The sequence below is a fragment of the Trachypithecus francoisi genome, unplaced genomic scaffold (genome assembly GCF_009764315.1).
Source record: "Trachypithecus francoisi isolate TF-2019V2 unplaced genomic scaffold, Tfra_2.0 Lachesis_group0, whole genome shotgun sequence".
NCBI lineage: Eukaryota > Metazoa > Chordata > Mammalia > Primates > Cercopithecidae > Trachypithecus > Trachypithecus francoisi.
This window is the reverse complement of record NW_022681453.1, coordinates 130,525,689-130,551,797: the sequence shown is the minus strand read 5'-3', so window position 1 is coordinate 130,551,797 and position 26,109 is coordinate 130,525,689. Positions and strand designations below refer to the sequence as shown.

The following is a 26,109-nucleotide window of genomic DNA, read 5'->3' as shown; positions in this document are numbered from 1 at the left end:
ATAATGACCATTTTATATGCCCTAGCATTTATCAAGCACCTACTCTATTTCTACCAGGAACATAATTATGTCATCTATTTATAATCCTCAAGACAACCTCTGAGGAAGGTATTAATGACCTCATTGTGCAGAGGCAGAAACTGATACTGTGCTGGTTCTCAAAATGTAGCACACAAGAATACCTAGTGAGCTGTTATATGGCAGATTCCCTTATGCACCAGGGCTGGAGACTCAGCGTCAGTAGGTCTGGAATGCTGCCCAGGAACTAGTATTTTACTAAAGCGCCCAAATGATTCTGGTGCAGGTGGTGCAGGAATGACACCAAGAAACCCTGGGGAAGTGACTGCCCAAGACCATACATGGTGCAAACAGGGGAAGCCAGAATTGAAGTCAGGCCTGCCAGATTCCACACCGAGGCTTCACAGGATAGACAGCAAGGCTGCATGCCAGGGTCCCACAGGGAGAGGGGTGTGCAGACCCTGGTGCCCTTTGGAGGTGACCTCTAGGGTATGTTCCCAGTCAGCAGGAACAGTGGTTTCTGGAGTCTTCCCTGTCAGCTGGTCCCAGGCAGCATGTGACTGATGGCAATGAGTCAGCATGCTCCATCCCCACAGCTGTTCCTCTTGCATGCCAGGGGTCACCCACCCGGTTGCTTACCTCACCCCATTGCCAAAGGGATTTTAATGTCAATGAAATACAGTTGTTCCAGAAGCAAGTGGCTCAGAAGGGGCTGGTGCGCAGCCTGCTCTGTGTGCTGAGCTCGCTGCAGGATCAGCTGCTGTTTTGCTAACTCCATTTTTGCTCCAGAGTGGTGTGTGTGTGTGTGTGTGTGTGTGCACGTGGGTATGAGACGGAGAGAGGGAGACAGAGAGAGAGAGAAAGCAAGTAGCCGTAGGAACTCTACAGAAAATCCCAGCCTAATGTTTTTTGCAGATCTAGGCATGATGTGTAAAGAGAAAGTTTTCACAGCATATATCAAAGCATGAGTTCATATTATTGTGGAAATCCAAAAATGTAGGAAGAAAAAGGTTACTCATGTGCGTGTACATATCCTACTACCCCCCACCCCTACATAATGGTAATTATTAATTCTGAAATATATTTTTATTATTCTAAATGTAGCACATATTCACTGTGCTACATTCATTTCCCTAGATTATCTAGGGAAAAAAAAAATGAGACAAACATTTAAGTTGCCTATCATTTTCCCACTTAGAAAGACAACCGCTTTGGAGTGTTCCATTTTGATCTTTTTTTCTCTGTATAGTTATTTTATATTGCTTTTCAGGTCACATGGTAAATGGAAATGCAGAGGTACTGGCACTGGAAGCTTATTTTCATGTAACTCTTCAGGTAGCATAAGGGTCCCCTGTCTTTCTGTTCAGGTGTCTCAGTAGAGTTCAGAAGAGCAAAGAAAATGAGTCTTTTAAAAAATCTGAATAATTAGAATTCATCACCTATCTGACGTCCTCCCAGCATCCAAAATTTTGAGTATTGCTGTGCTGAGTTACAAAGCTTTGCATTATTGCTTCCTTAGGAAAGACAAATGCCAGTAAATGCAAATAGGGATCGCCTGGGAATCCAAAGAAGAAAGTTGTGTTTTTGTTAAAAGGGACACTCCCTTCTCCCAGGAAATGTAAGGGCAGGGTCTAATGTCTCATTAATCACCCTGTGTTCTCCTAACCAATTTGGATGCAGGTAAACCCCAAAAGCCATTGATTACATTTCTCTATGGTTAGACCAGCCTAAGAGATATGTAGCTCTAAGGCTGGGTGGTGCAGTGCCGCATGCCTGTAATCCCAGCACTTTGGAAGGCTGAGGTGGGAGGATTGCTTGAGCCCAGGAGTTTGAGACCAGCCTGGGCAACATGGCCAAAACCTGTCTCTTAAAAAAAAAAAAAAAAAAAGGCCAGGCGCGGTGGCTCAAGCCTGTAATCCCAGCACTTTGGGAGGCCAAGACAGACGGATCACGAGGTCAGGAGATTGAGACCATCCTGGCTAACATGGTGAAACCCCGTCTCTACTAAAAAATACAAAAAACTAGCCAGGCGAGGTGGCAGGCACCTGTAGTCCCAGCTACTCAGGAGGCTGAGGCAGGAGAATGGCGTGAACCCGGGAGGCGGAGCTTGCAGTGAGCTGAGATCCGGCCACTGCACTCCAGCCTGGGCGACAGAGCGAGACTCCGTCTCAAAAAAAAAAAAAAAAAAGGAAAGAAAAATTAGCCTGGTGTGCTGGCACGCATCTGTAGTCCCAGCTACTTGGGAAGCTAAGATGAAAAGATCACCTGAGCCTGGGGTAGACCTCTCCAGGCTGCATTAAGCCATGATTGCACTACTACACTCCAGCCTGGGCAACAGAGTGAAACGCTGTCTCAAATTAAATACATATTTACCTGTCTCCTCCTGGAGATGTAGCAATTTCCGTCAGTGGAAGAGAGAAGAACGTTATATGACTCATTTTGCTGACCAAGTGACCTCCCTGAGAAGTGGACAGGTGTAGATTGGTTTGGGCTTGTCCACCTCATAGTATAATTTACAGTGGTTAGACCCCTTAAACTTTATGCCGTCCCATGACAATTTTCCATTGTCTCAGAATCCTTGTATACAAGCTCAGACCTGCTGAGGATTATGGTGGCTCTGAGTTGTGGTCAGGCAAAGTGCACAAGGCACTGTTTCTTTCCGAAGGTCAGCCAATGGTGTGAGGCAGGAATCTACCTCTTGGCTTCCCAAGCTGTAGACAAGTGCCAGTCTCGAGAGGGGGTTGACATCGCCTTGAATGACATTGCAACATTCCTGGGCACAGCCAAGGAGTCCCCGTTGCTCAGCCCCAAGGAGTTTTACAGTGAGTTTGAGTTGCTGCTCACCCTCGATGCAAAGGTAATGCTTCCGGGTTATTTTGATCCTATGGTTGGGAAATGGATAGGGGAGGGAGGGACTGTATCTCCTTCCTGATAAAGTGCACGCAGGGTGTACTGAGCAGGCTGTATTGAGTGGGCTCACCGATTCCAAAGCCCTCTGGTGGCCTCTTAGACTCCTGGCCTGAACATCCTGGCATACTGACCTTCATCTGACTCAAATCAGTCATTTCTCTATTAATGCTTATGAGCATTCCTGATGTACCACACATTGTGCTGAGTGCTGAGGATACCGTGATGATTAGAAATAGGCCGAGGCGGGCGGGTGGATCACGAGGTCAGGAGATCGAGACCATCCTGGCTAACATGGTGAAACCCCATCTCTACTAAAAATACAAAAAATTAGCCAGGCGTGGTGGCAGGTGCCTGTAGTCCCAGCTACTCGGGAGGCTGAGGCAGGAGAATGGCGTGAACCTGGGAGGCGGAGCTTGCAGTGAGCCAAGATCGTGCCACTGCACTCCAGCCTGGGCGACACAGTGAGACTCCGTCTCGAATAAAAAAAGAAATAAATAGGCATGTTTCCATCCCTCACTGAGCTTACAGTTTCGTGGGAGAGGCTGACATTAACAAAATAATCACACAAAAATGTATTACAAGCTGATATAAGTGCTGTCAAGGAGGGATTCAGGGTCAGGCATGTGACAGAGGAACTTGACCTGGACTGGGGTCAGAGAAGGCTCTTGGGAAGAGTCACTTGAGCTAAAGCCTGGAGAATGAGTAGACAAGATGGGAGAGCCTTTCCGGACAGGAGGAACAGCATGTGCGAAGGCTTCAGGGCTGGAGGGAGCCTGGCACAGTGCAGACCAAGAGGTCAGGGTGCTGGAACCTAGAGAGCAATGGAAGTGTGTTTTGGGTGAGGTTAGAGAGAGGAAGGCAAGGTAGGCTTTGTGGGCCACATGAAAGAGTTTGGATTTAAGCAGGGGATAACTTGATTGGATTTGCATTTGAGAAGCGCATTCTTCCATGAAGCCAGCAGGGTTGTAGATAGCACACCTTCCTCTGAGAGCCACATCACCTTGTCTGCACCTCTGGTTTAAGAGCTTCTTTAAGTCAGCTTCCTGGGCACACAGCAGGGAAGAGAAGACGCGGTGGAGGAACAAACAGATTATATCCAGCCTGTCTAACTGTTCATGTAATTCTGGGGAATGCCCTGAAGTCCATCCAGGGACTCAGGCCAAAATCTTTGCTCTGTCTAACATGACACAAACCACATTATATTCTAATTGTTTGTTTGTTTATTTATTTCTGAGATGGAGTCTTGCTCTGTCGCCTGGGTTTGAGTGCATTGACATGATCTCGGCTCACTGCAACCTCTGCCTCCCGGGTTCAAGCAATTCTCCTGCCTCAGCTTCCCAAGTAGCTGGGATGACAGGTGCCAGCCACCGCACCCGGCTAATGTTTGTTTTTTTAGTAGAGATGGGGTTTCACCATGTTGACCAGGCTGGTCTCAAACTCCTGTGCCAGGGTGTTCCAGGCACTGGAGATGCCATAGTGCAAGGATGTAGTCATTGCCCTCAAGGGTCTCAAGTAGGAGAGGCTGATCCTTAGATGCACAATTCTGGAGCATGGCAGGACCTGCAACGACTTGCATAGTGATGCCCAGAGGGGGTCACCTGAGGGAGGTAGGGATGGGGGGAGTAGGGGAAGGTGGGAGTAAGGGAATGCTTCGTGTCCTCAGGCTGTATACAGAGAGACCTGTTCATCATGATTTGCTTTTGTTACTGCAGGCCAAAGCTCAGAAAGTTTTGCAGAGGCTGGATGATGTCCAGGAAATATTTCACAAGAGGCAAGTGAGTCTGATGAAACTGGCAGCCAAACAGACTCGTCCAGTGCAACCTGTGGCCCCACATCCTGAGTCTTCACCAAAATGGGTGTCATCGAAAACCAGCCAGCCCTCCACCTCGGGTAGGTTATTTGAGGAAAAGAAGCTTTGTGGCTTTTGTGTTTCTCCAGCAACATAAGGACTGAGACTGGTTGTGTACAATGGATAATGGTCACTGTTTTAACAGATACTACTTAAAACAGACTACAGATATGCCATAGCGCAGACATGGAAGACATAAACACTTAGATGACACCAAGTGCCTGGATGTAAGGAGAAACACACAATCTACTGAAAGAGTAAAAAAAAATGCATCATAAAGGCCGGGCGCGGTGGCTCGTGCCTGTAATCCCAGCACCTTGGGAGGCCTTGGCGGGTGAATAATCTGAGGTCAGGAATTCGAGACCAGCCTGGCCAACATGGTGAAACCCCATCTCTACTAAAAATATAAAAATTAGGCTGGGCGTGGTGGCTCACGCCCGTAATCCCAGCACTTTGGGAGGCTGAGGTGGGCAGATGACAAGGTCAGGAGATAGAGACCATCCTGGCTAACACAGTGAAACCCCATCTCTACTAAAAATACAAAACATGAGCCAGACGTGGCCGCGGGTGGCTGTAGTCCCAGCTTCTCAGGAGGCTGAGGTAGGAGAATGGCACGAACCCAGGAGGCAGAGCTTGCAGTGAGCCGAGATGGCACCACTGCACTCCATCCTGGGCGACAGAGCGAGACTCCATCTCAAAAAAAAAGAAAAAAAAATTTATTTATATATATATAAATTAGCTGGGCATGGTGGTGGGCGCCTGTAATCCCAGCTACTCAGGAGGCTGAGGCAGAAGAATTGCTTGAACCCAGGAGGCAGAGTTTGCAGTGAGCCGAGATTGTGCCATTGCACTCCAGCCTGGGTGACAAGAGCAAAACTCCATCTCGACAACAACAACAGCAACAAATGCATCATAATAATAACAACGTAATGATAACAGCATACAATAGACTCCATTGAGGACCTTTAAAAGGCCCACATTTTATTAGCAATGGTGTAGTAAAATTGGTTCTTTGAGCAGAGATTTAAAAAATAGGTAAGTTCTTATGCCAATCCCACATGGTCCTGATTACTATAGCTTATTAGTTAGCCTTTAAGATCAAGTCATGCAATATTCCAACGTTGCTCTTTTTCAAGGTTGTTTTGGCTATCTTAGGTCCTTTTCATTTTTCCATAAGTTTTAGAATCACCTTTCAATTTCTGCTGGGATTATGATAGGGATTACACTGGATATATGAGCCAGTTTGGAGAGAACTATTATCTTACCAATATTGACTTTTCCAATTCCTGAATATGTTATAACTTATGTTTTTTAGGTCATCTTTAATTTCTCTCAACAATGCAGTAGTTTTGAGTGTAAAGGCCTTAGGCATTTCACATTTTTTTAACCCTATAATGAATGGAATTTACCATATTTAAGAATAGGAATAGATTTTTATATAGAGATATAATCCTATCATCTGTGATTAGAAATACTTTTACTTTTTCTATTTCAATCTTTGTACTTTTTTTTCTGGTCATATTATAATGACTGGGACCTCCACTACAATGTCAAATAGAAATGGTGAGAGCAGACATCCATGTATTTTCCCAATATTAGGAAAAAGGTTGAAGTTTCACCTTTAAGTATGATGTAAGCTATAGGTTTTCCACAGATGTCTTTTATCAGATTGAGGGAATTCCCTTCTATTTCTATTTTTTTGAGAGTTTTTATCATGAATGACTATTGAGTTTTTCAAATGCTTATTTGGTCCGTGTATTGAGATAATGATATGGTTTTTCTTCTTTATTTGTTAATATGGTAAATTACAATGATTTATTTTCAAATGTGAAAACAACTGTACATTCTTGGAATAAACTGTCCTTGGGCGGGATGTACATGTCATTTGTTTGTGTCGTGTATTGTGGCGCTCTGTCATTAAGCACATATATATTCATGGTTTTTATGTCTTGCAGATATATTAGCCCTTTTATAATGATGAAATGTCTCTCCTTCGCTCCTTATCTCTAGAAATACTCTTAAAGTCTATCTTGTGTGATATTGTCACAGCCATTCCTGTTTTCTCATGCTTAGTGTTTGCACAACATATTTTTTTGTTTTCTATTCTTCTTTGTATTTAAAGTATATTTGTTGTAGGCAGCATATAGTTGGGCCTTGCCTTTTTATACACTGCAACCTGTGCCTTGTAATTGGAGTGATTAGATTTTTATGTTTACATCCATCATCATTATTGATATAGTTGGATTTAGAGCTCCTGTTTTGTTATCCTTTATGTCTCATGTACTTTCTATTCCTCTTTTCCTCTTTTCCTGCCTTCTTTTGGGTTAGTAAATATTTTTTAATATTTTGTTTTAATTCCTCTATTGGCTTGTTATCATATCTCTTTGCACTATTTTTCACCCAGACTAGGGATTACCATATGCATCTTAACTTGTCATGATCTGTTGAGTTAGTTTCTTACCACTCTATGCAAAATATAGGAAATGTACAACGTCATACTTCCATATGCTCCCCATCCATCCTCTGTGCTATTCTTATCATAAATATTACATCTATATATGTAAAACCCCCACTATGGTATTACAATCTTTGCTTTCAATATTAAGACAAATACCTCTGTGTGTGTGTGTGTGTGTGTGTGTGTGTGTGTATACATACCCCCTTATTCACCATTTCTGGGGTTCTTCATTCCTTATTATAGATTTGAGTTACTATCTTATGTCATTTCTCTTCAGAATAAAGAGCTTCTGTTAGTATTTATTGTTGGGGAGTCTACTGGCAACAAATTCTTTTCTTGTCTTTATTTTTTCCTTTTTATGGAGAACGGAGTCTTGCTATACTGTCCGGGCAGGTTTCGAACTCCTGGGCTCAAGCTATCCTCCCACCTCTGCCTCCCTGAGAGCTGGGATTACAGTTGTGAGCCACTGTACCTGGCCTGTTAACAATAAATTCTTTCAGTTTTTGTTTATCTGAAAATTGTGGTGTGTTTTGATAATTCTCCATTTAGTACAATTTACAGTCCCTCGTCTTCCACCACGTATCCTACTTTTTAGAAGTAAGCCTGATAACATGTAGTGTATTTCCTGAATTTTGTCTGCAAATACACACACACATCCACGTACACACTTTAACACACTTGCATACACATACCACAGACATACCCAAACATACACAGAGACATCCTTCTTAGATGATTGGAAACAGAACTTTGTTCTCTTGACCTTTCATCTTCCCTCAAGCTAAACCATGTTCACATCTACGACTTGGCCTCATTCGTTGTTTCAAGGAACATATGTTTGTTTCAACTAAATAAAGCAAGAATTAGAGATGTGTTTCTCGGCTTTTCAAATACAAGATTTCATAATAGATAACACTCCTTTCCAGAATAAATAGGTCTTTGTCAAGTCTGAACAGGTTGTCATTGACCTAAGTCAAACAACTAGCTCGTTTTGCAGAACAATCCTGCACTTTTGTTTTTGGCAAGTATCTACTGAGTGTGGACTCTAGCAAGTCACTAAAAGGCTTTTCAAACATTTTTGTCTGATTCCTTAGTAGCTGAGTCTGTGCCAAGATAAGCAATGGTATTTCACAGTGTAAAGAAGATGGGTGGAAGGGCTTAAGAGCTGGAATTTCAGCTCTGACTCTTGTTAGCTGGATGCCTTGGCTACAACTTTTAACACCTCTGAAGTCCATAAGGAATGTGAAAAAACTTTTTAATGCCATGTGACTATAATAGCTAAAATGTGTTATACATTGTATATGATCTACATTCTTCACAAATGAACTCATTAAAGCCTCATCACAGCCCTTTACTATAGGATTTCTCATTTTTCCCTACTTTACAGATGAAAAAGGTAAGGCACAGAGGTGACTGTAATCATGTGTGCCTCGTGCATGGAAGAGCAAGGCTTGAACACTGGTAGTGTGGCTTCTGTGGCCCTGCCTTTCACTGCTTCACTCTACTTACAGTGTCAAGGACAGGTGCTTCTCAGTCATGGTGTCACCAATTATTGTGCATCCATTTCTAGCATCTAGTTATTGTGCCTGGAATCACTCACTTTATAGAGATCCCACAGAGAGGGAGGAGCCCAAAGGATTGTCTGTTATTACAAAGCAGCATTAATGGTCATATATATAACCTGGGGTAGCAGTGTACTTTTCTACCATTTTCAACATAACATCTATGAAAAACCCATAGAAAGCCCAAGCTGCTTCCAGTTGGCTCACAGAATGAAAGGGTTGGGAGGAGCTTCTGGAGGTCAGATGTCAACCTCCCTCAAGTCTATCATAGCTAAGAATCAGGGTGATATATTGGTGGCGTTTGATGAAGCGCATTTTGGTCTTGGGACCTGTAAATGCTAAAGTCGGCCGGGCACAGTGGCTCACGCCTGTAATCCCAGCACTTCAGGAGGCCGAGGCAGGCAGATCACAAGGTCAAGAGATCATGACCATCCTGGCCAACATGGTAAAACTCCATCCTTACTAAGAATACAAAAATTAGTTGGGCATGGTGGTGCGTGCCTGTAGTCCCAGCTACTTGGAAGGTTGAGGCAGAATAATCACTTGAACCTGGGAGGTGGAGGTTGCAGTGAGCTGAGATCATACCACTGCACTCCAGCCTGGCAACAGAGCGAGACTTCATCTCAAAAAAAAAAAAGAAAAGAAAAAAAGAAATGCTCAAATCCTGCCTGGGATTAATCACATCTCCTGTGAGTTTCCCAAGGGACCAGCATATACAAGGGTGGCGACTGTGACAAATAAGAATTCAAAGTACCTCTTATCTATTAGCCTTGTGGCCATCACCCACAATGCTTGGTAAAGCTGGTAAGGTGGGTTAGGAAGCCTTGAGGCCTAACCAGGGCTTCTCCTCTCCAAGTCCCAGTTTTACTACCAAATGGCCATGGAGCTTAAAGAAAGAATATTTCCCAGGTGTCTAGGACCTTGTGGGAAGGGGAGAAGGGAGATAGTGACCGAGAGAAAAGAGCAAGAGCAAGACAGCCCAATTTCTTCCTGACTCAGTCAACTGATTCTATCTCACAGTCCTCCCATTCACTGATAAATGTGCATCCATCAGTTCTGGAATCCAACAATTATACCATCAGATTATACCAGCAACAACTGCTGGCTATCGCAGGCATGGCCATCCTCTTACAGTACAATCATAGTATGATTGTGTGTGTACATGTATGTGTGTAAAAAGAGGGAGAGCATTTGAAAGAAGACTATAAGGAAATATACTAAGTGACTATGCTTCAATGTTAAGATTTTAGTGTTTTTCAGATTTTCTATAATAAGCAAAAATTAATTACCTTTATAATGGAAAATATATTCAATACAATGCAGCACCTAGAATTTAGTCTTCGAATCCAAGAACAACATCAAGTGCAACATTATGCTGTACACATGATGCATGCCAAAGCAGCAGTGCATAAAGGAATCCATAAAGTTTGTAATAAGGAAGACTTCATGAGGAAAGTGTCCTGCTTGTTTGTTTGTTTGTTTGAGATGGAGCCTAGCTCTGTCGCCCAGGTTGGAGTGCAGTGGCGCGATTTCAGCTCACCACAACCTCTGCCTCCCAGGTTCAAGTGATTCTCCTGCCTCAGCCTCCCAAGTAGCTGGGATTACAGGCACATGCCACTGTGCCCGGATAATTTTTGTATTTTTAGTAGAGACGGGATTTCACCATGTTGGCCAGGCTGGTCTCGAACTCCTGACCTCAGGTGATCTGCCCACCTCTGCCTCCCAAAGTGCTGGGATTACAGGTGTGAGCCACCAAACCCAGCCGAAAGTGACCTTTTAGCTGAGTCTTAAAAATGGGAATGACAGAAAATCTACCATTCTTTATCACATTACTATATTTATAGATTTATTGTAGTTTGATGTTTCATATGGTGCTGGGTGTGACTTTTTTCTCTTCTGCTGAAATGTCAAGTCCCTGGAGTCAAGGATTCTATTTCTTTTCTGTGTCTCTCCTTCACCTCCAATTTCATCCACCACCTGGGAAATCAATGCAGCAGCTCAACTGAGCTTTTTTAGTTAACCACATTGACGTGGTCCAGCTATTTGTCCAAGTCAGACAAAGTGCTCTGAGTTATAATTTAGAAGTCAAATAACCAAATTAATGGCAGGTTTTCTTAGTCCCTCTAGCTCCTCCTCTGAGAACGTCTGAGGAACCTTATACAGAGACAGAGTTGAACTCCCGGAGAAAGGAAGACGATGAGACTAAATTTGAAGTCAAGGTAAAATTACCTTTATTTTACTTATGGAACTTTCTGACAAGAGAGAAGGTTGCTGTCATAATTATCAATAAATCAACAAATTGTGTTTCCTTAATCTGTACCTATTGTCACCTCCAGAAGATAAGCCCATCAAGGCACACAGCACAGACTAATGCTTTCAAGAACTGGGGTTTATAGGATTTTTTTCCTTTTCATCCTTTTCTTCTTAATGGCAGCTAGAAATGAAATTTGGTTGTGTATGTAATTATCAGTAGGTACTGTTGTAGTAAAAGAAAAATCATTTTATTTATTTCTGTAATCTGACTTCATATTTAAAATTGGTAGAACAGTATATGGTTCATGCATAAAAAGAGCATGACACGCCGGGCGCGATGGTTCACACCTGTAATCCCAGCACTTTGGGAGGCCGAGGAGGGCAGATCACGAAGTCAGGAGTTTGAGACCATCCTGGCCAACATGGTGAAACCCCATCTCTACTAAAAATACAAAAATTAGATAAGCGTGGTGTCGGACGCCTGCAGTCCCAGCTACTTGGGAGGCTGAGGCAGGAGAATCACTTGAAACTGGAAGGTGGCAGTTACAGTGAGCCAAGATTGTGCTGCTGCACTCCAGCCTGGGCAACAGGGCGAAACCACGTCTCAAAAAAAAAAAAAAAAAAGAGCATAACAAAATTGCATAGAGCTGCACACACACATGCACACATACAAGTGCGTGAATAACTGGTGAACCCTTAATAGGCTCTGTGGATTGTGCCAGTGTCAGTTTCTTAGATGTTAACATTGGAGGAGGTTTGGAGAAAGGGGACATGAGACTTTCCATTTCTTTGCAACCTCATGTGACTTAATATAATTATTTCAAAATAGAAGTTTTAAAAAAGCATAAGGTTTGGAATCAGGCAGATCTGGGTTTCAGCAACATAACCTCTTGAAACCTCAGTTTCCTTCTTGTACAGATGAGTATAACAATAGCTACCTCCTGAAAATATTTTGAGCGTGAAATGAAAATTTGAAAATTGCTAAGCACTGTATAATTTTAAAGTAACATATATTTAGAAGCTGAAGTATAATTAATTGTGAATTGTGAATATATGTTGCTGCATAGCAACCCCTGAAGGGGTTCCCTTTCCCCTGCCTCCCTGAAAATTAAATATTTGACTGGCTGAATGGTTCTGAAACCATGAGGCCAGGGGCTCAAATGAGCTTCAGCAACATTGTGATCCATCATCAATCCCCAAAGCGTCTGAATATGAACCCCACGGGAACTCCACTGACCTTTAAAGAGTCTGGAAGAAAGTGAGTTTTACGCTTTTCTTCTTGGAGGCAGAAACAGAGTGGGAACGAGGGTTCTCAGCAGACTTTTCTTAGAGAGAAAGCTTCGTCCATCTGCCAATTTGTTTAGTCATCCTGTATTCAGGGCAGATTAGGACCTAGCCACTGCTGTCCATAAATCCCTTCTGGTTGGAGGAATTGCATCACCATGTTTTCTCAAGTTAGGAAACTGTATGAAATTTCATGCTGTCTTGATCAGCCACCTAAAAAAGTAAACAGCAATTTTTCAAAGTAGATTCACCTGATTTAACACCCAGGAGGTCTGTGGAATCATTAAGTAATATTAAAAGGGTTTCATTGTGGTCCTCTTCAAAAGTGAACATCAGCCTATCCATTTCTGCACCCTGGACTTCTAGGAGAGTGTCATCTCTGAAGGTGAGGACTGTGTCACATGATCAGAGCTCAGATTTGGCCCCTGAGCTCATATTCTGTTGCCACTGACTCACAACATGACGTGAACTCACTTCCTATCTCTATGACCTACTTTGCCCATCTTCAGACAACATATTTATGACCTGCACACTATAAAGATGCTACGGGAGTTTTAAGCATATGGAAGTTCTCATATAAAGGAATCCAAATTAGAGTGATTTATTTCGATTATTGTGAACAGTAAACAAGTTCTATGGTTTTTTGTTGTTGTTGTAAAAGAAAAACATAGACAGTGTAGGAGCAGCAGTGGGGATAGAATCAGAGGCCTGTTGATGTGGAAAGTGTTGAGTAGAATCCAAGAAACCCTGGTTACTCAACTTTTGGTTTCTTCCTTCTTTTGCCATGTTGTTTATTTAATTCAGACTCCAAACCCATCCTGTTAAGATGCCATCTCCCTCTGTATTTAGGCAACTCACCAAACAGTATGGGTACTGTTAAACAAGCACAAGTTCATGTTAAAATCATCCTTCTGTGCTTTAGTTGTTTTCTTCCTTATTGTTGATTTGTTTGTGTATTTAATGAAAAGCTTTTCCCACAACAGCGTATGTTAACAGTCAAGGTGGTGAAGGAAGCAGAGTAGGAACAGAGGCTGGTCAGATTTCTGCTTAGAAAGACCAAGGCTATGGAAGCAAATGTAAGCAGAGTCCATAAAGTCATGAACAACATGAGCAGGAAGAAAGTGGATTTGTGCACTAAATCCCCAAATCCTAGACTTAGGAATGAAATTAGGACCAATAGATGCAATTAGGGTTTCACACATTGTGTATTATAACCAGGGAAATTGTTATTCCAAAATACGTAAGAAAACTAGTAAGAAAAAGATAGGTTCAAAAAAAAAGGTTTAGATTCATGTCTATGTGGATCATGGATTATTAAAAGGGGGACAAATCAGTTGACTACATCAACAATAATCATTGCAGCTTGTGTTTTGTGGCCGCTGTCCAAGAGAGATGACCAGGATGCATAGAGCATGCATCTAACTCTGGGTGGCAATTCTGACATCCTTTTGGCCTTAGGTCTAGAACTCAAAGATGAAATGAAACACAGCCAGTCTAGCAGAGTGAATCATAACATTGTGATAAATGCCACCCCTTTGCCCTCGAGAGTAAGTACGCAGAGAAAAAAAAAATAGCTGTGAACCAAAACCATGTATAATGCAGTCACCGATACTCACCACCTACAACTGAAATCATGACATGGTTTGATCACTATCAGAGAAATCATTTCCTTTTCTGGAGGGATGATCCTTGCCATGCTGGTTCTGGGGAACTTGAGAAGCTAAACTTGATAGGGCAGCTGAGACTCTTCCGGGGCCATCTGGCAAGAGTGATGCCCTGTGCTCAGCTCACTGACGTCATCTGGGAAAGCCCTGTGGTGGAAGCGATTCGCTGTGCTTGTTGGCAATAGTGACGTAACTATTTCCTGTTCTTCACTGGCTGGAAGCTGAAAGCATGACTCACGGGAACTGCTTTTCCCGGGCTGCCAACATCACAGCCTTTTTGTAAGCTGGTAATAAGTCAGAGGCTAACAATTTCTTTTTCCTAAATGTGGACCTACAGAATTAAGAAAGAGCTAACAGTGTTCTTTGGTGCCTGTTAAAGTTATTTAAAGGAGCAGAAGCCTATTCTGTGCTCCCAGAGGTTAAAAAAAAAAAAAAGTAAAGTAACAAAAGCCTTTTCAGGATTCTGAGCAAAGAGCCTCTTAAATTAAAAATAAATAAATAAACGTTTTTGAATGCAGGAGCTGGAAGGGAATGGAGGGGTGAGTGGAGGGTTGCTATCACTGGCTGAAGGCCAGACATTGTACTGGGTGCTGTGTGTACCTGAGTCCATCTCTAGTCCTCAGAACCTTGTGAGGATGATGTTTTCCGTTTTATCAGCAGCGCCATGAGACTCAGAGGCTGAGTTTCCCCAAGGGTCATACAACTAGTAAATGTTGTAGCTGGGATTTGAAACTAGCTGTTTACTAATCTGGCAGCTTACTTAACTACCTAACTTATCTATCTGATTATTTATTAATACTTAATGTACCCAACCAGCAGCTTATTTAATCTCTTGTGCCCTAAATGTCCTTTTCTGCCAAATGGTGATAAATCATAGCAATTTCACAGGTGGCTGATTAAATGAGAAATGTGTGGAAAGCAGCTTGCACTGTACCTGACACCTAGCAGGTTCTTGGTGAATTTTAGTTACTCATTTAATCCTGTGTTTAAAAGACAGAATGGGTCAGTGTGAAGATGAAAAGAAGGTGAAAGAAGGTCAGATTCGGGGCTTATACAGAATGATCCTATTGTTGAATATGTACCTTACTGCCAAATGATAACAGATCAGGGACTAAATTCAGTTCCTTGTCTTCTTATTGCTTTGACTCCCAGAAGTTTTTATTAATATTTCTGATTCTCAACAAGAAAACTGTATGAACTATAAACACATTTCAGTGCTTGCCTTCTATGATATTTGAAGTCTAGTCAGTGTCAGAGCTAACAGGAGATTCAGGGACTCCACCAAATCCTGGGGTAGCCCCCAGCCAAGTTCTCTGAAGTTTCCAGAACAAGGATTCTCATGGTTTCCTGTGTACCACAGCTCTGAGAAGCTAATGAATTATGTAGATTCCCAGGGCCCCACTCTCTGAGATTCTAATTAGGGAAGTGTAGGGTTGGGTCCCGGAATCTGATTTTTTTTTTTTTTTGAGACGGACTCTCACTTTGTTGCCCAGGCTGGAGTGCCATGATCTCAGTCACTGCAACCTCCGCCTCCCAGGTTCAATTGATTCTCCTGCCTCAGTCTCTAGAGTAGCTGGGATTACAGATGCCTGTCACCACGCCTGGCTAATTTTTGTATTTCTAGTAGAGGCAGGGTTTCACCATGTTGCCCAGGCTGGTTTTGAACTCCTGACCTCAGGTGATCCCCTAGCTCAGGCTCCCAAAGTGCTGGGATTACAGGCGTGAGCCACTGCACTCAAAATCTGAATTTTTAACTTACACGTTTGGTGACAAGAATGCAGTGGTATAAAGATCTCACTCTTTGTAACATTGTCCTAGAGGTTACATTTATAGGCCATGAGGACTTGGGATAAAGGAGAACTCGTTATGTTTGATCTGGATTTCTCAGGCTAGTATAGGGTCTGAAGTTCAGGGGAGTGAGGTGGTGATTACATTAAGCTAGGAAATGTATTTTTGTTGAGGGAGCTGAATAAGATGAAAGATAGAATAACATTAAGATCACCATTGGCCTTGCTCTTTCACCAATAAAAAAATGACATCACTAAAATATTTAGTGGGTTCAACTGGGCACATGGCTTATTCAGCTCAATTTAATATATATTAAGGCAATTGCTATGGGTTATACGAAAATGATTGTATCATCAGGCCTAAACTCAGGAAACTTGAAACTTTCATGGGGGAAACAACATATTTCTAATAATTTATAATATACAGCAGAATGACGTTTCTACAGTAAAAGGAATATATAATGTGGTAGAAAAAGCAATTCCTCACAAGGACATCAAGGATGGCTTTCAAAGGAGGTGGCATTTGAATTCAACTCTAAAGAATAAATAGGGCTGGGCGTGGTGGCTTGCACCTGTAATCCCAGCACTTTGGGAGGCCGAGGCAGGTAGATCACCTGAGGTGAGGAGTTTGAGACCAGCCTGACCAACATGATGAAACCCTGTCTCTACTAAAAATACAAAAATTAGCTGGGCATGGCAGCGGGCACTTGTAATCCCAGCTACTCGGGAGGTTGAGGCAGGAGAATCACTTGAGCCCGGGAGGCAGAGGTTGCAGTGAGCCAAGATGGCACCACTGCTCTCCAGCCTGGGTGACAAAGCGAGACTCCGTCTCAAAAAAAAAAAAAAAAAAAAAATAACTAGAACTCTGAAAGGTGGGTAAGACAGAGAAGGGCATTCCAGAATGAGGAAGGGTATAACATCTCAGAGGTCTAAAGGGCCTAGGCTGTCCTGAGAATGGCTCAAGAATGCTGGGAAGGTAGATGAGAGACAGTTTACTGAGGCTGTCGTTGAGGAATGTTGACAGGAGGAGGAGGGCACCTGTGTATTAGTTGCTGACTCTGGTAGACACTGAAGAGCAGGCAGGCTGACCAGCCTCTGGCAGTTGTCACAGTTGGCTGAGACATCAGTGGTGAGAGCTTACTAGTAGCCGTGGCAAAAAGAGATGAGCAGAAATCATACCTATTGACCAAAACGTTCTCTCTAGTGCCTGGAACACGACTATTAAAGGAAATGTGTAGAATGAAGGAACGGATCAAGGCAGAGAAGGTAGGGGGAGGAAGCATGATATCAAAGACAGCTTCGAGGTTTCCATCTTGGATTCCTCATGGGATGAATTTGTTGGCCGGTAAAGTACTTAGGAGGAACAGTAAGAAGTAAAGGCTTGTGACAGCTGAGTCCAGGTTGGGGCTGGGGTCTCATAGATTGATAAGAGCACCCTATACCCTCTGTCAGTGGGGCTAATGCTGCCCCAAAGGCTGCAGCCCTGCCCACACCATTGATGCTAGGATAGTCAACCCACTAGCCTTGTAGCTGTGTGGCAATTATTTGTAAACTAGCTTTGGACCAAATTTGCTGGGACAAAGACTGGCCTAATAAAGTACTTTTCTGATTTGTGATTTTATTTATAGGTTAAGATTTACAGACATAAAAGTTGTTACAATGAAATTTATCCATGGAGCTTAAAATCAGATGAAACCAAACAGCCTGAGAAGATTCAAGATGTATGGGCAGCTTCTTTTCAGTGGCCTTGGCACACTTACTTCCTTTATATTTTCTTGGTTTGGGAATGGGCAAAAGTTATCACATAGCATGTTTCTCACTTCCTGATATTTTAAACAGAATTACATATTTGCAAATCATTGTTAAAACATTTGCAGTCAGTTTTATAAGAAGATGTTTTTCCTGAAAACAAACTATTACCAATAGTGTTTAGAGTATTAGTCCAGACTATAAAAGCCAATTTAACCAGCAAGTGAATTGAATTCATTACTAACAATGGTAGCTGGGAAATTTAAGATCTCAGATTAAAAAGACCTTGAGGCTGGGGGTGGTGGCTCACGACTGTAATCCCAGCGCTTTGGGAGGCTGAAGCAGGATGATCGCTTGAGCTCAGGAGTTTGAGGCTGCAAGCTTCAGGAAGCTATGATCACACCACTCTCCTTCAGCCTGGGTGACAGAGCAAGACCTTGTCTAAAAAAAGGAAAAAAAAAAAAGACCATCTGAAAATTTTGAAATAGGCAAAATTGCATTTAGGATCCAGTCTCTTACCTTTCTCTATTCATTTCTCATTTCCACAAAGCCTCAGGAACACTGAGGCTTGTTCCTCAAGTCTGCCCTTCTCCTCCAAAGGGGATTCAGTCTATACAATGTCCTAAAACCTTCCTCTCCTCGTCCTTTCCTCCAGGAAGCCCCCCTCCCAAGACAGCTGATCTGGACTAAAGGTAGAGGCAATCTGAGCTAGTTCACCACAATGCATGAATGATGGGCAGTCTGAAAGCCCTTTAACTCTCCTGGAAATAGTTGCGGTTTTAAAAAAGGGACAGACTGCCCAGTTTTCCAAAGGAATATTGAAGTGGCTTTTGCAGGCAGTGAAAATGGAAAGTAGGAAAAGAAGTGCTAGGGCAGAGCAAATAGGGCAGACAAACCAGCTGTGAATGCACTGCTAGGATAGAGTCTCTTCTGTTCTCCGTATCAAAACCCAGTGAATCTCAAAAAAAAAAAAAAAAAAAAAAAGGTTGAGGGTTCCCCTCTTTTTCCCATCAGCTGTGGAGAGGAAGACAGAGCCACTCATTCCTGAGGCTAGTATTTTTCACTCTGGGGCTGCATGGTGTAGAACACCCTGGACTCAGGCTGTGGGTAAATACCTTTGCCTTTATTTCCTTCCCTTCCTTTTCCTTTCCTTTTTCTCACTATCCTCTCCTGCATCCCATTTGGTAGAGAACATTTTGATAATTATTGATTCTTACGTGACATACCTTTTCATTTTATTTCTCATTTCCATAATTTACATAATTAATTAATTAAATGTACAATGCCAGAAAATGCTGAACCTTTAACACTTTATTGTCATTCTTTAAACGAAGAAGGTGGCACGGGTACTTGAAATCTACTTTTTATTCTCTCCTCAGAATTGGGCCTAATAGCTCCTGGTTTTTTTTTTTTTTTTGAGACAGTCTCGCTCTGTCACCCAGGCTGGAGTGCAGTGGCACGATCTCGGCTCACTGCAAGCTCCTCCTCCCGGGTTCACACCATTCTCCTGCCTCAGCCTCCTGAGTAGCTGGGACTACAGGCGCCTGCCACCGTGCCCAGCTAATTTTTTGTATTTTTAGTAGAGACGGGGTTTCACTGTGGTCTCGATCTCCTGGGCATGAGCCACCGCGCCCAGCCAATAGCTCCTGTTTTTAAGGAAAGTGATCATAATAGTAAATAATACTTTCACCTTAAATTACGAGATGCCCTTGTTTTTTTTTTTTGTTTGTTTGTTTGTTTGTTTTTGACAGAGTCTTACTCTGCTGCCCAGACTGGAGTGTGGTGGCACGATCTCAGCTCATTGCAACCTCCACCTCCCAGGTTCAAGCGATTCTCCTGCCTCAGCCTCCCGAGCAGCTAGGAGTACAGGCGTGCATCACTATGCCAGCTAATTTTGTATTTGTAGTAGAGACAGGGTTTTACCATGTTGGCCAGGCTGGTCTCAAACTCCTGACCTCAGGTGATCTGCCCGCCTCGGCCTCCCAAAGCGCTGGGGTTACAGGTGTAAGCCACCGCGCCCAGCCCAGATAGCCTTGCTTTAAAAGAGTTAGAACTGAAATCGCTTTCTACACATTCCTAAAATCACAAAGTAAAATCATTTAACTTTGGGAAAAAGTTAACTTAATTTCGTTCAAAGGTTGCTATCTCCCCTTTGGGGAAGAAAAAAACAATTTCAATAATCGATTGAAAATTAGCTGTTGGGACTTTTCACAGTATGAGTTTAAAAAAGCTTTCTGTGTCCTTTAGAGAAACTGAAAACAAAACTGTTTTTTTTTATGAAATTCCTCAAAATTCAATTTTGAGAGCATGTATTTCTTAAAAATATAGGGGAGAAAACAATTAGATTATAAGTGTGATGAGAAAATGTAAGAAGTTACCATTCAAGGTGCTCCTGGAGAGCCTGTGTATTGGTTGGCATCACTTTGAAACTGGAGAGAGGCTGGAAGTGGGGAGGTGGAGGTTTGTGGGGTGGATATGGGGGTTGAGGGTATGTGAGGGGAGTTGGACCCAGAGCAGTTCCCTGCCTTCATTGCCACCCCCGCCCCCACCTTTTTGAGACGGAATCTTGCTCTGTTACCCAGGCTGGAGTGCAGTGGTACAATCTCGGCTCACTCAACCTCCACCTCTGGGTTCAAGTGATTCTCCTGCCTCAGCCTCCTGAGTAGCTGGGACCACAGGCATGCGCCACTATGCCCGGCTAATTTTTGTGTTTTTAGTAGAGACAGGCTTTCACCTTGTTGGTCAGGCTGGTCTTGAACTCCTGACCTCGTGATCTGCTCACCTCAACCTCCCAAAGTGTTGGGATTCCAGGCATGAGCCACCGCGCCCGGCCAGTTGTTATATGTGTAACAGTGATCTGTGATCAGCAATCTTCTTTGCCATCTTTTTGCCACCCTTTTTCTTCAGGATAAAATGACCATAAGGGGAGAGGGGCTGTTCCGCCTGATTGGCCTCCAGACAGGGCAGGCATGAGTGACTTCCCTTTCACAGCACCAGCTGGCTGCCAGCCCTCCCTCTCCTAGGTATACCCTAGGGGAAATTCAGGGTGAAGGAAGGGAAAAAGGATGCAGTGTCACAAAAAACGATTGTTGCTCTGCTTTAGAAGAGTATCCTTTTATCATTCAATGGAGCTCATAAGGGATCCCTCACTAAGAAATACGGCAGCAATTGCTGAGTTTCTATGGTCAATTTTTTTTGTCTACTATTTGAATAAAAGAAAGCTTTTACTTGAATATGCTCTCTTCCTCCTGGATCTTTCAAAATGTATAATTTTAAAATTTCTCAAAGTAATTTGGCTACAATTCACCTTTCATCTCAATAAATAAAATAAAATAAAAAATTAAACATAAAAATAAAAGATATCTCATCAGTTACGATGTAAATGAAAAAATGTTTATGTGTGTGTGTGTGTGTTATGATGTACTTCTTGTGAGTTGTGGTCAGGTTGAAAGCCACTATGCTAGAACACAACTAATCTGTCTACACCTTAGTAAAACATTGGTATACAGTGCAGCTTTCATGAATGCAGTCTCTGAATCTGCTGTGGGTCCTTCCCATTGCATCCTCAATGGCACCAGTGTTATATTCCATTAGATTTGCTTGGCAGAGGAGACTCCCTCTACCCCCACACCAACCGTCTGACACATGTCAGCAAGAGCAACGTGCCAAGGCATTCCTGCAAGCTCCTGAGGGCATCTCATGCATGCCAAAATCTATAAATTAGGGAGATGTCATCATTCAGTGTAAAAGATGACAAGGTCCATTACCTACACCTGAATCATTGTTATTTTTCCATCATTAGGTTATTATGAAATAAGACTCTACCATCCACCCCACATACAATAGATCAACAGAGTTTGAAAGAGCACAATTCATTTTATAATTGGGAGCAGGTTTCACAGTGAGAGGAAATTTTGTTGGTAATAATGGTCACTCTTTATGAAGGGCCTGTATTACACGCTGGTGATCCAAAGATGAGTAAGACTGAGTTCAAAGTTCAGTGGGGAGTTTGGGCATAGTAATGTCATAGATGAGAAACTACAAAAGGATACAATGTGACATTCACTGCTGTATTAGTTCAACTTTATATAGAAAATGTGAAGACTTTTTGGTAGTGTGGTGAAAATAATTAGATTGAATTTGAATCCTGGAACTGGTTCGAATTTGAATCCTGGGACTGATATATATATATTTTTTTTTTATTTTTATTTTTTTTCTTTTCTTTTGAGACAGGGTCTCACTCTGTTGCCCAGACTGGAGTGCAGTGGTACAATCTTGGCTCATTGCAACCTCCGCCTCCCAGGCTCAAGTGATTCTCCTGCCTCAGCCTCCCAAATAGCTGGATTACTGGTGCCTGCCACCATGCCTGGCTAATTTTTGTATTTTGAGTAGAGACGGCATTTCACCATGTTGGCTAGGCTGGTCTTGAACCCCTGACCTCAAATGATCCAGTGACCTCCACCTTCTAAAGTGCTGGGATTACAGGTGTGAGCCACCGCACCTGGCCAACTTTTATATATTGACACATGAAAAACATTATCTGGTCCCTGGTCAGATATATATAATAGAGGGAACTAAAATTTAAATTCTTATGGGACTGGCATCCTATTTTAAAAGGAAAACGTGTGTGTGTGTGTATACACACATACACGTATACACACACACACACACTTGGAATATAAGATTGCCATATTGTTTTAGAGCTGAATTGGCAAGACTAGTACCCCAGGGACTTCTTTAGTCTTGTTTAGGGACTTGTTATCACACATCTGTGAAAGCCTACACTGGGCTTACCTCATCTCTGCCTTCAGCACTTTCTGGTCTTAGGGCGAGTGCAACTTTTCCAGACCTTGATTTCTTACGAGATAAAAAAAAAAAAAAAAGGAGATGCTGAATGCAATGATCGTTTTACTATCCTCTTATGAATCACTTATGAGTACAGTGTGAATAGCCCTTCATGATTAAGGGGAAAGGACACCTGTTTTGTTTTTTTCCTTTTTTTGATATGGCGTCTCACTCTGTTGCTGAGGCTGGAGTGCAGTGGCGCGATCTCAGTTCACTGCAACCTCCACCTCCCAGGTTCAAGCAATTCTCCTGCCTCAGCCTCCCGAGTAGCTGGGATTACAGGCGTTCGCCACCACGTCCGGCCGATACCTGCTTTTGGGAATGAGTTTTTAGTGTGCCTAAAGGAAGCCCAAAAGGGCAAACCATAATGGATCCACAGAGCGGCTGGGGAAAACCCAAGGAAGAACAGCATGAGAAACTGGTTATTTTGCTTATCGAGGGAATCAAAACCAAAATCAAACACAGAAATTGGGAGAGAGAAAAATATAAGTTAGGAGGTCCCCACAATATCAAATCTTAACAAAATTTCTTTCACTTCAGAATGAAGAAATCTTTGCAAACCGTCATGAAAGGAGGAACCTTGAGCTGGAGCAGCAGGCCAGGCTCGGAGACCTTTCTCCCCGCAGGTAGGACTGCAGATCCGTGGGTGCGGGGTGGGGGCATGGGTGGCGAGGATCCTCTTTTACATCTCAGCACCTGTCTTTCCCAGATGAGAATCATAATATTTATCCTCTATACTAACCTTCATTTATGTACCTGAGAACAAACCTTGTGAATCCCACAAAAGCAACAAGCAAAAGAGCTTAAAGTAACATCTTAGAAACCAAACTTCTAAGAATATGGTGTTTTAAAAAATTGGGCTATCAAGAGAATATTACATGTAAGCTAATGTTGATATTGACTGAATTATTGGTTTAAATACATTTAAAGTCTCTTGGTTCCCCAAAGACACAATTTATACAAATGCTGTTTTTGCTCTGTAGAAAGGTGTTTGCATCCTCAGAAATGCTGTGCCATTCAGAAAGCCTAAATTAAGGAGGTAAAAACCAAAAATATACAGGAAAATTTATTTTTTTGAAAATATTTATACTCAGAATCCCCATCATGACACCTGTTCTAGTGCTAGTCACATTATTTATACCCACACTGTTTGAGTTGTAAGCTGCTTTTATCCATGGTGTCTATCATAATGCTTGACTCTTAGCAGGCCTCTGAAAAATGTCTGTAGAATGAATGAACAAACATCTTTAGGAACGTGCTCCTTGATTAAACATAATGTTAACTAGACTACTTTATATTCTTTCGCTTACGGTGTATTCAGAGAAACGTGGGCTCTTACTGATTGACATGTGTCCTGGAGTTATAATGAATGGCCCAATTCAGCATGTGAGTGTTGAATGGTATCACCTCTGAAAAACACCATTTGGCATTGATATGTTCTCTAGTTTTCCTTAAGTGACAGTTTATCTTTTAATACTTTTACTAAAACTCATAACTACTTTTATAAAAGTCTTAGTGTTCTTTAAGTTAGTTGATGAATTATTGTATTAACTTATAACAGGCCAGGTGTGGTGGCTCGTGTCTGTAATCCCAACACTTTCCAACACTTTGGGAGGCTGAGGTAGAAGGACTGCTCGAGCCTAAGAGTTCGAGACCAGCCTGAGCAACATAGTGAGACCCCCATCTCCACAAAAAGTTAAAACACTTAGCGGGGTGTGGTGGAGTGCACCTGTAGTCTCAGCTACTCAGGAGACTGAGGTGAGAAGATTACTTGAGCCCAGGAGGCTAAGTCTGCAGTAAGCTAAGCTGTGATCACACAGCTGCGCTGCAGCCTGGGTGACAGAGCAAGACCCTGTCTCAAAGAGGAAGAAAAGAAACAAAAAACTTATGGCAGACTGCCAAATCATACTTCTTATGAGAAACACAAAGGAATAAAGTTACAGCACTTAACTAATGAAACAAAAATATCTTTACGTTCTTGCAAAAGAACTTCGAGAAAAGGCAAAATTAGCCACTGAATTAATCAAGAGGTAGAATCTGTAAGACTGTTTTTGTTCTACCACCAGCTTTGAATAAATACCTTAAGATCAGCAGTCTTTGCTGCAACTGTTTAATCTATATTTCCTTATTCCCTTTTGATTTTATAGATTTGAGTTTTGCTGCATAACTAATACAAATTTGCTTGGTATATAGAAGGCTTTCAGATTTTTGGGAGATGATTTATTATTCAGAACCCTAAGTGGACACTGTGCAAGGCATGGTTGCCTTCAGAACTTAAAGCTAGTAAAAACACGCATGGAATGATTAGTAGGTAGTACAATAATATATGTGACTAAGTATAAATTTGGGGAGGAGGGAAGGAAGAGATGCTTAAGGGAAGAGAGAAGGTAGAACTGGGTTTCCAAAATTTCAACAGGTATAGGAACAACGGTGTTCTTGGCAAGGGAAACCAACTTAAGCAAGGTATGGTCACGAATGACATTATGATAGATAATAGTGGCAGTGATAAAAACCAAGCTATAGGGAATGAAGGAGGAAAAGATTACAGAGGGCCTTGAAAACTAGGTGAAAGAGTTTAGATTTGATGCTGGAGGCAGTAAGGAGTCTTTGAGGTCTGGAGTAAAGGACTATTGTAATGAAAGCTATGATTAAGGACTGTGTCACTGCAGAATGTAGAAGTGATTGGAAGGAAAATGGACTCAAAGAGACATCGAATATTCCTCCCATTATTATCGCAGAATGAATAACCTTGCATATCAAGAGTTTTCTGGTTCTGTTCTCGTTGCGGCTATAGCATCCAATTAAAGTCCTCAAATATAAGTCATTAATTAATTCTTCCAAGTCATCACATTTTAGTACCAACTACAAACACTCCTACCACGCCTTGCAAGTAAAAAGTTCTACCATAACCAAGTAATTCAGATGCTTACAAGTTTTAAACATAGATTGAGTTATACAATATGCTATGTGAAGAACTGAGCAGGAATCAGGTAAAAAACAGATGAGAGCACACTACATGCAAATATATTGAAGCACCAAACACTCCGAAGTAGGTGTAAGGGCATTCCTGATATTAAGAGATTAGGGTTAACACTGACTGTATTTCAGACAGGTAATGGTATCAAAGAAAAGGAAAACGTAACTTTTGCAAATGGTATCTTAAGGCACTGTAACTAGAGGTGATTTCTTCCCTCTCTCAACAGATTATAGTCATGCATTGCTTAACAATGAGGATAAGTTCTGAGAAATGCTTTTTTTTTTTTTTTTTTTTGAGACAGAGTCTTGCTCTGTTGTCCAGGTTGGAGTGCAGTGGCACAATCTCGGCTCACTGCAACCTCCCTCTCCCAGATTCATGCAGTTCTCCTGCCTGAGCCTCCCAAGTAGCTGAGATTACTGGTGTATGCCACCACACCCGGCTAATTTTTGCATTTTTAGCAGAGACAGGGTTTTACCATGTTGGCCAGGCTGGTCTCAAACTCCTGACCTCAGGTGATCCACCTGCCTCGGCCTCCCAAAGTGCTGGGATTACAGGCGTGAGCCACTGCGCCCAGCCAAGAAATGTATCTTTAGGTGACCACATCGATGTGCAAACATCCCAGGGTATACATACGAGAACCTAGATGGAATAGCCTACTAGACACCTAGCTATATGGTAGAGCCTATTGCTCCTGGGCTACAAACCTTACAGCATGTTACTGAATACTGTAGGCAACTGTAAGACAATGGAAAG

The 26,109-nt window shown here is 42.3% G+C and overlaps 1 protein-coding gene and 1 long non-coding RNA gene across 4 annotated transcripts in view; one reads left to right on the top strand and one right to left on the bottom strand.

Annotated features, from left to right (window-relative positions):
* MCF2L2 (MCF.2 cell line derived transforming sequence-like 2) overlaps window positions 1-26,109 on the top strand; it is a 252,757-nt gene that overhangs the window by 137,610 nt on the left and 89,038 nt on the right. For 2 of the 3 annotated variants that reach the window (XM_033211821.1, XM_033211820.1), the window contains exons 12-15: window positions 2,684-2,875; window positions 4,641-4,818; window positions 10,916-11,016; window positions 22,920-23,005. In XM_033211821.1, coding sequence (XP_033067712.1) covers window positions 2,684-2,875; window positions 4,641-4,818; window positions 10,916-11,016; window positions 22,920-23,005 — 557 coding nt within the window. The remainder of the gene's footprint in view (window positions 1-2,683; window positions 2,876-4,640; window positions 4,819-10,915; window positions 11,017-22,919; window positions 23,006-26,109) is intronic. The other variant, XM_033211822.1, reaches the window with a different exon arrangement.
* On the bottom strand, window positions 11,023-14,420 carry LOC117083798. Its single transcript, XR_004437214.1, has 3 exons — window positions 13,951-14,420; window positions 12,288-12,547; window positions 11,023-11,231 (listed from the first exon to the last, which is right to left on the bottom strand). It is a non-coding gene; the product is annotated as an uncharacterized LOC117083798 (long non-coding RNA).